This window comes from Etheostoma spectabile, chromosome 22, assembly GCF_008692095.1.
Source record: "Etheostoma spectabile isolate EspeVRDwgs_2016 chromosome 22, UIUC_Espe_1.0, whole genome shotgun sequence".
Taxonomy (NCBI): domain Eukaryota; kingdom Metazoa; phylum Chordata; class Actinopteri; order Perciformes; family Percidae; genus Etheostoma; species Etheostoma spectabile.
The window spans coordinates 16,964,607-16,976,417 of record NC_045754.1 but is presented as its reverse complement, the minus strand read 5'-3'; the positions used below and the strand labels follow the sequence as shown (position 1 = coordinate 16,976,417).

The following is an 11,811-nucleotide window of genomic DNA, read 5'->3' as shown; positions in this document are numbered from 1 at the left end:
TGTGTGTGTGTGTGTGTGTGTGCCAAGAACCAAAACAGAAAGTGTTTGAATGCAGAGCAATGATTTTGACACAATAGCGGCAATTTAATCTCTCACTGGCAGACAGAGATCAACATCACTCGCTTTAACTTCGTTTCCATCAGGTTCATTTTTCTTCCTCATCATGATATTGTATCCAAATACCTTATCAACAGCTTTTCATGAAATTTGGTGGACATTCAGCCAAGGAACCACTGATTAGCTTCTGGCAAGGTTATAGCCATAACTACAATCCTAACAGAGACAGAAACTTGGCTCATTTCAAGGAATCAGTTTGAATTTAAAAGGGGGTCAAAAGGGGGTCAATTGTTTACCTTCTAATACAAACGTTCTTCTTTTGTGGCTCTAGAAACCTGCCGACCATCATGTCCTGGGTTGAGGCTCAGAGGCCGGGGGTGGACGGGGTCAACATCATCACCTCGGACTTTGTGGAGCTCACTGACTTTGCCAACATTGTCATCAAACTCAACAACCTGCTGTTGTCTGAACAAGACCGCAAACAAAGATGACACACGTTTGCACAACAGCCCAAATGTGTGCTGACCTGCGATGTGGTGCATGTCAGAGGGCAGATTCTTCCACCATTGTCCTTATGAAGTTAGTTTAAATAATAATGTATTATGTTGCATTATAGACTTCAACAAGGATAGTTTATCATTAGCATTAGGTCCCATGACATGAAAATGTCACTTTATGAGGTTTTTTTAACATTAATATGAGTTCCCCCAGCCTGCCTATGGTCCCCCAGTGAATAGAAATGGCGATAGGTGTAAACCGAGCCCTGGGTATCCTGCTCTGGTTTTGAGAAAATGAAAGCTCAGATGGGACGAAGCTGGGTCTCTCAGCCCAAATATCATGCCATCATGTTTTACCACCATCAAAAGGTCGACAAAATCCTGTCATTCCACCGCTTTGGCTTCAAATTGCTTTATTCCCTTTTGGTGGAAAAACTGGAAACATATCACATTGTAGTGTCTAATGGCCATGCAGCACATGTCACCATGGAGAAACAGACTCACAGCTACCTGTGACCTGGACAGTGATTATATGAATCATATGGATTTCAATATGGTTTTGACATCTCCAACATTATGCTGTGTTCACACCAAATGCAAAGTGAATGTACGCCTTGCGTTACTGGCTCGAGTTTGACTGTGGGATTATTTGTGTTTATTTCAATTATTTGTGCAAAACGTGCCAAAGAGAAGGAGGAGCTCCATATAGATGCCAACAATTTTGCTGTCCGCCATTTCTTTCCGTCATCCGCTTTGCAGCCTACCTGTTGTTGAAGTCCTAGATACATCGGAAAGCCAAACACTTTCATGTCTTGGTTTATAACATCTGAGCTGGCGGTGCAAGGAGAGGGCATCAAAAATTCACACGGTCACAAGCGACCGGTGGGGCAGCGGATGCAAATTTATACAATTTGGTCATGTATAGTGGGCATGCACCGTAATTTGCGTCACTGCATTACCCAGCGCATCTTTGCATTCACTTTGTAGGCTATGTTTCCGCGACCCACCAAAAATTTACTTTGTTTGTTGTGAACAGAATTACATCTTGAAAATGTTTCTGTTTACATCACAGATTTGTTATTATTATGGTGAAAGCCAAGATTCTATATTGCATAATTGTTTAGCTTTTTTTGAAATACTGTATTTATAGGTTTTTAAAGGTGCACTACGAGTTCCTGCATGGTCACTTCTGCTGATGTTCCAAGTAAATTCCCAAAAAAACAGAACAAGCTTCCCCCCCATGTTTCCGTAACTGTCATGACTAAAACATCCAGTATACCAGCCACAGCCGAGCTGTCGAGCACCAGTGTGACGTTATGGGAGCACCGTAACTGTTTGTACTCCCGCGTGGTGGTCGTGACACTAGTTGCAGTCTTCTCCTGAACAGAGGTGGCGCTAATGAGCAAAGGCTACCAACATTTCTATTTCTACAGACTCGAAGAAGAAGAAAAAGGTTTAAAAAAAGGTCAGAACTGGAAGCAGCATTTACAACAATTCTTTGATTTGATTTGATGACCTAATTCGTTTGATCAAGCTTTTCAAAAGAACTCATCTTAACCCAGTAAGTTTATAGGAGAGACTTGCAGTCACTCTGAGAGTCCTGGCATCCGGTTACCCTCGAGGTTGTTCAGGCTTCCTATTTCCGCTTTGTCGCGCGCCGCTGAAAAAAAAAAGGTTTTGAGTGCGCATCTTGGTGGCCCGCCAAAATCCCGGATCTACGTAATTTAGACGTCACATTGGCGCGCGCAAGCTCAGATGCGTCAACTGTAAATCGGCATTAACTGTCACTAACCCCCATCCCCTCCCACAACCATCTTGTCGGTGATTGTGCTGGAGTGGGTTGTTGTAGTTTGGTGCACAGCCTGTGCCTCTAGTCTTTGTTTGATGTTTACGACCCCTTTGTTATCTCCCAAGAACGGGCTTTTTCACGGTGTATTCAGGGTGCAGGCAGCTAGCGGATTAAGGACAGATTCTTACAATTTGAGACAAAAATGAAATCGCGCTGAAAACTATGCAGGAACTCATAGTGCACCTTTTAAGGTGTTGTCTGCATCAGAACATAAGGTATTGGAATGAAGAGCAATTGTGACTAATATTTAATGATACACTTTTACTGTAATACATCCAGCATTATGTTAAATAATTGTTGGCCAGGGATCTAAAGTTGGGTTTTTAACTATGCACTTTGTGTTTTTCCAATAATGAACATAATGGGAAAAATATAATATAATATAATATATAATAATAATAATAATAATAATATAGAGTATTTTTGTTTGTATTTTAAAAACTGCCATGCCACATTGCTAACTCTGTCTCAATACATATCGCTGGGTTCTAAAGTTTAGCACTTTGAGGTGAAATTGCAGAGGGAAAGCCATATACGTGTGAAACTTGTGCCACAATGCTCATAAAATACATCAGCCAATGCATACATAGTAGACAGCAATAAATGTTTATGATTATAGTGTTTTTGCTCTGAATTTTTTTCACTTCCATTATGAAGATTCAAACACAAACACTTTCCTGGGACAATAAAAAAAGGTAAATGCATAGAAGAGCTTTTACAGCATACGTTAGGTCTGCATCGGACTCCATATAACTGACCTTTTATACTACATATAGAAATATGAAGGGGGAAAAAATTGACGGCCAACATATTGTAGTATGAAGTGTGTGTGTGTGTGTGTATGCTTTGTGAGCCCAGTGATTACTTTGCATGACATGGACAGTACTGCAGTGACAGTTGTCCTGCATTCCTGTGGTTAGAGCAGGGAATGAGAGGAGGAGAGAGAGACTGCAGAAGAAGAAGACACAACGTGATTTACAAAGCAGAGAAGAAAGTAAGAGAAGGTTCAGCTGGACTCATAGAAAAATGGAGAACGCGGAGAGCGATATCTGAACAGCTGTTTTGGGTTTTTCCTTGAGCAGCATTTAACAGGGAAGTCAGATGTTTTCTTTTCATATCATCTCTCCCCCTTCTTTTTTGTCACTCCCTGACTTGCTTGTGTGAAATTGTCTGGGCTATCCAGGCCACATTGTTGACGTGGTTGAATGTGGTCACCAAGCACCACAGGGCTCACACACACCAACACACACAGTCACATGCTGCACACACTTTAATTGTGGTGTAATTACACATACCACAGCAGGCAAGTGGGAGAGAAGAGAGCAGCAGCTCCAACTGATGGAGAGCATTCCTTTGTTGTTTGGATTGGTCCTCTCTCTCTCTCTCTCTCTCTCTTTCTCTCGCTCTCTCTCTCTCTTGCTCTCCCCCCCTCCTTCTTTCTCCTCTGTATCCCTGCTGGCTTCCCAGGTTTCAAAGGAGAAGAGGACGACAACTCAAACGTGATCATCCAGGTATTAATAAAGTTCTAAAGTGATACGGCATTTGTTCTTGTTTGCGTGTGTTTGCCAACCAAGATTCTGTTATTCTGCAGTCGTTTGGTTTAAACATTGACACACATCTTCATAAAACTATGTTTGGTCCTATTGGTCACCACAATCCTGTCACGTCATTTCTCTCTACCTAAATTCAACACTCCAGTTCCCTCCAGATTAGGGGTGGGAATTACCAGCGCTCTCACGATACTTATGTCACAATACGATATTACTGCGATTTTAAACATGTTGCCATATTCTGTGATATATTGCAATTTATTACCTTTTTTCCAACTTCAGATTTTTCCCCAATTTCAAATTATGTCCCCAAAAGGAAACTCTGTCACCATCTGTTTTTTCCAAAAAGATACATTTCTCTGTTTGTTCCTCCCACATTATTTTTTATTACTGCAGACAAACTGACCAACACATATAATAATAGATCGATACTTGGCATCTGTGTATCGATACAGCATTGCTACGGAAAATATCGCGATACAATGCTGTATCGATTTTTCCCCCCGACCCCTACTTCAGATCCACACCACAAGTGAAAGGAAACTGTCTTAGTTTGGGTTCATCACACCCAAATGCATGGTCTGTTTCCAGTCTTCAATAGGATTTCTGGGGGGGTGGGGGGGGGAGCATTTCAATGGCAGTAATATGGACACACTCATGCTTTGGTTGCATAGTGTGTTTGTGTTAAATAAAGATTTGTCACTATTTTTTTTAAAAAGCCAATTATGTCAGCCTAAAAACACTACTCTGCAAAAACACTGGTGGTTAAAGCGCGTTTAGTTGCTTTAACCACTGCTGCATGCCTGGTTAAGTGATGTCAGTGACCCGGGTCAGAAACATCCATTATACACAGATTTGTAAGTGTTCTCTTTTAGACCGTGATGACTACGGTATTGAAACAGCTGTACAAACAGATGGCACTGTATCCTATGACGATCCTACCTCAGACAGAATATAGGGTGAGTTAAGAAAGAAAACGTGTAGAGGCGCAGCACCAGACCACCGCAAACAGATAGAAATGTACCTCGCTTACCCTTAAGCCACAAACAGTGTCAATGTCATCCAATTATCTGTCATTAAGATGTTATTAAAAGCACAACAGTTTTACCCACACAAATCCTCAAAGCCCTACTTCAATGATGGATTTACCTGTAATAGAATGAGCTGTCAGAACTGGTTTTAAGTGGTTGATACTGTTTCGCAGGCTTGTTTTGACTGGAAAAACAAGTTATGGCTGTTAAAAACATATTAAACAAGTAAGATGCAGGATTTGTCCAAATGAAACTGTGCCTCTCGCTGAGGGTCTTCCTCTCCAAACAGTTCTAGAGTTCTTGCTCAGCCTCCTGGGAACACATTGGAGTTGTGGAATTTTTCTCGGGAATGCTGTCGAACGTTCTGCGGCAGCCCTCTCATATACCCACAGGCTCTGGGATGATGTCAGTGGGAAAGCTTTGCAGCTCTCATGCCAGCAAAGCAACCATGGAGGCATAATAGCTTTATAGCTTCCGGAAACACTTGAAAGAAGAAAGCATGTTCATAGGAATCATTTTCAGGGATCATTATCATGATAAGATTTGTTTCCTTTTAGGGCTTTTGGCCTCGAAAGATGCATCTGTTAATGTTGAGTAAAGACCTAAAATTAGCAAAAAGCTTGCATATGAAGCAAATTTCAGAAAAGTCTGGTATGTATCATAATGGACAGCATTCATTTTTTTTTTCCAAGAAACCTATTTTCCTTTCTGGTCTGGCCTATATTGCATTAGATCTCCCCAGTTCTGTTCTTCCTCCTTCATCCTTGCACAACAGAGTACAACCATTTGGGTTTGTGATTTTTATGTAAATTGAAGATTCATACTTTGAGAGACATGTGACTATGTGTGTTCAAAACCTATTACAGTATTGGTCATTAGATGTCTACACACACTGAGTGTCATGGAGAGCTGAACAGCAGTGGAGAAAGTGGAGTAGGGCTGGGTGCACAAGCTCTCTTCCTGTTTATCCACAAAGACATCCTTGCGGTGCCTGAGAGATAAGATAATTCTGCTGCCGTGGATACGCATGTGTGTGTGTGTGTGTGTGTGTGTGTGTGTGTTTGTGTATGTGTCACCTTCTTTGACCTCAGCCCCAACCACACAAGAGCATCTCTTCCAAGACTACATTTGTCATTTCATTTTCCAGCCATGTTGTGTGCATGCAGCCTAAAGTAAATTCTGTACAACCAAGGTTGTGTTATAGTTATGTGCAAAATGTGTGTTGTTGTTTTATGTGACCTCTGTTATGAGCTGTGGAGAATGCGTGAATGTCTGCCAAATATTACATTATCTACCTCGGATGCAGAATGACTGGCTTCTACTCTACCTTTCTATCTTCGGACTGATGCATGACTGTACATGTAGCTGAGATTTTTCAGATGGTGCACATAACTTACACAAAGAGCAGCCGGAGTTTCTTAGACCAGATTGATAAGGATAAAGCTCAATACAACATCATGTGTTTTCATTGTGGAAACACATATTTTGGTGAAAATGAAGATAATTGTACACATGAATAGTTTTTCCCTACACAACTGTGTTGAAACAGCCAATAAACTCCACTGTGTGTGTCCTTATCAGAGGGACGTTCACATTGGGTCTGTCCCTGAGGTATATTATGGGATATAATACTGTAGTATTATATCTGGTAATTGGCGAGCAATTATAATTCATGTGTATGTGTTTTTGTGTTATGTGTGGGTTGTACAACTTTCCTATCATTAACCCATTCTTCGTTAATATACATCTCATATGTTACATATCATTTAAGTTATAGGTTGTTTTTCTCACAAGGGAAGGTTTTCTAAACCTCCATCATTAGTCACTGGATCCAAGTTCCTGCTGCGTGATATGATTTGTGCCATTTTATTTTAGCACCAGTCTGGATCTCCGTAGACTGAATGAATCCAAACCTGCAGTATGTCTGCTGCATTGTGTCATGTGAATGATGACCAGCCTGCATTCCTGTTGTAATATCATTAGCTAAACATGCTTCTTATTGTGATTTCTTATCATTGCTGCCAAGTTGGTCTGAGGGAATGCACCTCCCCTCTTCTCCCTCTCTGGGTCAGCCCAAAGGCTTTTCTCTTTGAGCCGGTGAGAATGAGAGGTCAAGTGTAGGTGGTCTGTTAGCACCTGCACATCATGCTCTGTGTTTGAGCTAGAGAGAGAGAGAGAGAGAGAGAGAGAGAGAGAAGGAGAGACTCCCTCCCCTTGTTCCCTCTCCAGCTCCACTTCCAGCTGGTGCTGCATTCCTCCACACGTCGCAGTTGGCTGAAGGCCGCCGGCTTTTTACGTTTGTGTATGTTTGGAGCGTGTGTGTGTGAATGTGACAGACGATTTTTAGTATCTCCTAGGCTCCCAGAGGTTGCTCATGCTGCACAGGGAATGTTTTCGCTGCCAAGAGGGAGTCTGTGATCACAGCCAAGGCAGCAGTGACAGAATATTTTCGGGATCTTGGAGCAGTTGCGTAGGTGCGTCCTTTTCTGCACAATGACAGAAGTGGCCTGTCCCGCTTCAATAATGGTAAGTGTGTTTTTATGTGTGTGTGTGTGGGGGGGGGGCTTAAGTATTCATATATATTTTTTTTTTTATGATCCAAATGTGTGTTTCTAAATTAGGAGGTTTAGCCTGTGTAAACTCTTCCACGGCCCCTGGTGTTTAATCCACAGCTCAGGGAGTTTTTGAAATGAGCTGCATAACTCTAATCCGATTTGAATTCCAGATTTTGTTCTCAGCAAACAAAATACTGGGGAAGTTTAGTTGGTTTCTGGGCTACTGATTACCATGGAAATATAGGCGTAATTCCACTGAAGATAAACATAAAAAATATACACATGCTTGATGACCTGGATGTTAAAATTGGAATATTATAGTCTATATTTTGTAACTAGCCTATAGACTTTTTTATTACTTGTATATCATACCATTTGCCACTATAAAAATACAGTGATATTATGAGGCCTGTAAGAAGACAAATCAGAGCAGTGTGTTGACTGATTGTGAGTGGTAGTTTACTCTTGGGTCTTCTATTCGACCATGTACCTGTCGTCCTGAAAATTAACACTTTTTCTGATGTTTTGTCTTTTTTATCAACACGTTTGTCTTGTTTTTGTCTCTTTTTTGACATTTTAACGCTTCTTTTCATTACCATATAAACACTACTAACACCAACTTATTACCAGTTTTACTTTAACTACATTTTTGGAATTCCTAGTCAATAAATCTCATTTATTGGAAATGATACCTAATTCTCAAATTAAAAAAGCAGAAATTATGAATTATTTAGACTCATATTAAATGAAGGATCATTAAAGAAGGGTATATGTCATCCATGTTATTTTTGGGTTATTAAATTTAGAAACCCTTAATTCTGATATAGATATTTTGAAAAATGGGTTAAATTTGACCCAAAGACAACACAAGGGATATAGGATCATGTATGTTGTTAGTAGTGTGTGAATAGGAGCATAATCCCACATTTGACACAAACAAACCTTGAGAATATCTTTGATTTAAGTGGATCCGACCATGGCACAAGCTGGTACATCTAAATTATTCCACGCCTCAGAGGACTTGTTCTTGCTTCCATGAGTTTATTGAAGCCTTGGAAATCAACCAACGCATTTAAGGACGCAGACCAAGCCTTACCACTTCTTTAACATGTCAGATTGATGAAGAGGAGGCATGTCTGTGGTATGTGAGTGTGTGAATGGGTGGCATTAAACCGGGCCCCTGTGTGACTAAATTAATGTGACATCTTAATACCTTACAGTCTTTCAACATTTGTGCTATGTTACTAATGTGGGTTATATTGTCCCTCTACCAGCTCACTGTCCCTCCATGTCTCTCTGTCATATCCGGCCCCTCACAAATCCAAACATTAGTTGATCCCCTCCATATGGCAGTCAAGGTAATCTAGACTTTTCTTTGCAAAGACACACACACACACTCTCAGTAGAAATTCAAGTTAGATTTCCTCCAACTTTAAGTCAGCTGCAATAACAATGGACTTTCTTTCCTGTGAGGATCTTGTGTTTCGGTAAATGATACAGGGGGGAAAAAAAGCTCATTGGACTGTGATAGAGTTTGAGTTGGAGAACAATGCTTGTGGATATTTGTTGTTTTTTAGCAGCGGTTCAAGGTCAAGTTGTGTTAATCAGCTTGCAGAGTTTTCACCAAAAACACACACACATGAAGGGAAACACACAATCACAGACACAAACACATGCACCCACACACAATGAAGGGAATTTAAGAGTTGCATGGACCAGTGAGAGAGAAGAGCAGTATTGTATGCCCTAAAGGATAGTGCATGTGTGTTGTGTGTGTGGCGATGTTGACGTCTATGGTGTGTATGCATGCGTAAGGCATGTATTAAACTACTTTTGTTGAAGAAATTATTGCACACAAAACATAGAGTGTAGTGAAGAGAAGGGAGGAAGTCCTATGAGTTGCTCTTTAAGAGGGACACAGAGAGAGGGACTCCATATTAAACAGCATCTGTGATACAATGCTGGCTTTGTCAGGTGGGAGGAGGAGAGGGTAATGATGGAATGTAAGGGGAGGGCATGTTAGTGAGAGACAGAGGGATGGAGAAAGAGAGAGATAGAGCCAGAGAGAGGAGTACAACAAGAGTAAAAAGACACAGCTGTTAAAACTTGATGAAATACATCATGGGCATAAGAAAGAAAATCCGGTGGGAAGACAGCATTTTTACACAAATACTATACAGGTGATATTTAATAGTAAATGAACAGTGATTGGACTGAGAGGAAATGAGAAGAAGTGTTATTCTTAACAGTTTGGAAAAATTGGGTTAATGATTAAGAAGCTGGCAATCCCAATTGCACCATATGACACTCAAACATGTGCACGTTAACTTAATGTAAACTCTACAATCACGCATTTCATTCTACATCCCAAATATGTGTTTGCAAAATCCAAATACATGGAAAACCTTTCCAAAAATTCCATGTCCCCTTTTTGGAAATCAAGTTTTAATACCCATTGAGTCATTTTGTTTCCACCACGCAACTTTTGTTTTTGTAGCAAGTCTACAGCCATCTGAACCGTCACCTTGACTGTAGCCTAATGTAATTATTCACACCTTCATCTCCATTGATTGTTCAAGTTCATACCCCCAATATATCATGTTGAGGAGCTTTCACCCTTTTAAAGCCAATGTGAGCCACTTCAATAAAGTAGACATATGCTCAGAAGAAGCAGATGGCTAAAATGGAAAATCTGCATTAAAAGTAGAAAAGAAGAATCTTGATTATTTGTCTGTTGCACCTTGTACCCTTCTATGCTTTCTGTTTTTATGCTATTGTTATAAATGTTGGTAACCTAATCTTACAGTTATAGCTTAACTCCGCTCACAACTTCAAGATACCCGCAATTTCTTGAACACTATTTCAAGCACTGTAAATGAGAGAATTTGGTATGCACATTCAGACAGTTACAGACTGAAAACGCCACATTATCTTTCTTTATTTTAACCCAAGATCATGAGCTTACTTGTCAGACACACACACACGCGCACACACGCACACAAACACACACACACACACACACACACATGCAAGTGACATAACAATACTAACTATTCCCCTGAAATCTGTTCCAAATCATTGGCATTAACAACACACTGAGATGTCCTGAGATGGAGTTATGAGAATGCAGCCTGCATCAAAAAGCAGAATTGCAGAGGGTAATTGAAACAGAGAGAAAGACAAAACAGATGGAGAGGAAATTCATACGCAAGAGGGACTGGACAGAGGAATGAAAGCAGAGGATGAAGAAAGTAAAAAGGATGAGATGAAACAGTCCGAGAATGCTGGGTCTGCCCTTGGTTTATGAGTACTCTCTCCGTCTTCCATATCTCTCTCTCTCTCTCTCTCTCTCTCTCTCTCTCTCTCAATCTATCTCTCTCTCTCTATCACCCCATATGTCTATCTCTATCTGTGATGAAGGGTAAATGGAGTTTGTCGGGGAGACCCAGCTGTTCTACAGATGGGATCAAAGAAGGACTGTGTGTTGTGTGTGCATGCAAATTCTTGTGTATGTGTGATTTTCTAAACACTGTGTATGTATGAAGTTATTTTAGCTGGTCTTTAATTATTGTAAGTGCTAGTTCAGGTGAACAAAAGATTTTGGATTATATTTAGTGTTAAAAGAAGGTCAGGGCTGTGCATTTTCCCATAAAAGGGGGGGGAAAGTACAGTTAGTTTGTAATGAAATGTCAAATTTTAGTCTGCTGGACTTTCTTTCCCTCAGTCTGCCTCACATGTTACTAAACCTGATACTAATCATTGACATAGATTATAAAATATTCTGCCATCAAACGCCATTGTAGCTGTAATGGCATTGTGACACCTTGTCAAGGTAAAGTTAGTTACAGAGCAGATACACAATCATTTTTCACTTTTGTTATCATTGCGAGATAGGACATTTGAGCTGAATTTCCCAACTGGGACTATTCACACAGATTAACAATGTTAAAAATACGGCATGATTTGGCCACGGTCTGCGCTCTCAGAAGGCCCTTCTAGTTACCTCATAAAACCTATTGAGCAAGATTGGCATTCATTGGGAATCCTGTTTCTGGCTTTTCGTACATCTCAACTTCCCTTTGTAATACCAAGTGCCTTGCGTTCAGTCTTTGCATTGTGTACACTGTGATATTTTTGCATGATACATTGCACATTCCTCTATTAACTAGAATTATAATTCATCAAATAAGGTGGGAATGTTGTTTTCTGCTGCGTTTTGAATCTATGTGCATTGTAAAAATCAATAAAAAGAACTACGAAAGAGGAATCGTC

The 11,811-nt window shown here is 40.4% G+C and overlaps 2 protein-coding genes across 4 annotated transcripts in view; both read left to right on the top strand.

Moving 5' to 3' along the window:
* Positions 1 to 3,021, top strand: part of plcxd2 (phosphatidylinositol-specific phospholipase C, X domain containing 2) — a 10,285-nt gene extending 7,264 nt beyond the window's left edge. Inside the window, exon 8 of the mRNA XM_032503844.1 lies at positions 389 to 3,021. Coding sequence (XP_032359735.1) covers positions 389 to 548 — 160 coding nt within the window. The 3' untranslated portion in view covers positions 549 to 3,021. The remainder of the gene's footprint in view (positions 1 to 388) is intronic.
* A 4,096-nt stretch (positions 3,022 to 7,117) lies between these two features.
* Positions 7,118 to 11,811, top strand: part of phldb2b (pleckstrin homology-like domain, family B, member 2b) — a 45,119-nt gene continuing 40,425 nt past the window's right edge. Inside the window, exon 1 of one of the 3 annotated variants that reach the window (XM_032503930.1) lies at positions 7,118 to 7,510. In XM_032503930.1, the coding sequence (XP_032359821.1) occupies positions 7,478 to 7,510 (33 nt within the window). In that variant the 5' untranslated portion in view covers positions 7,118 to 7,477. The remainder of the gene's footprint in view (positions 7,511 to 11,811) is intronic. The other 2 variants (XM_032503931.1, XM_032503932.1) reach the window with 2 other exon arrangements.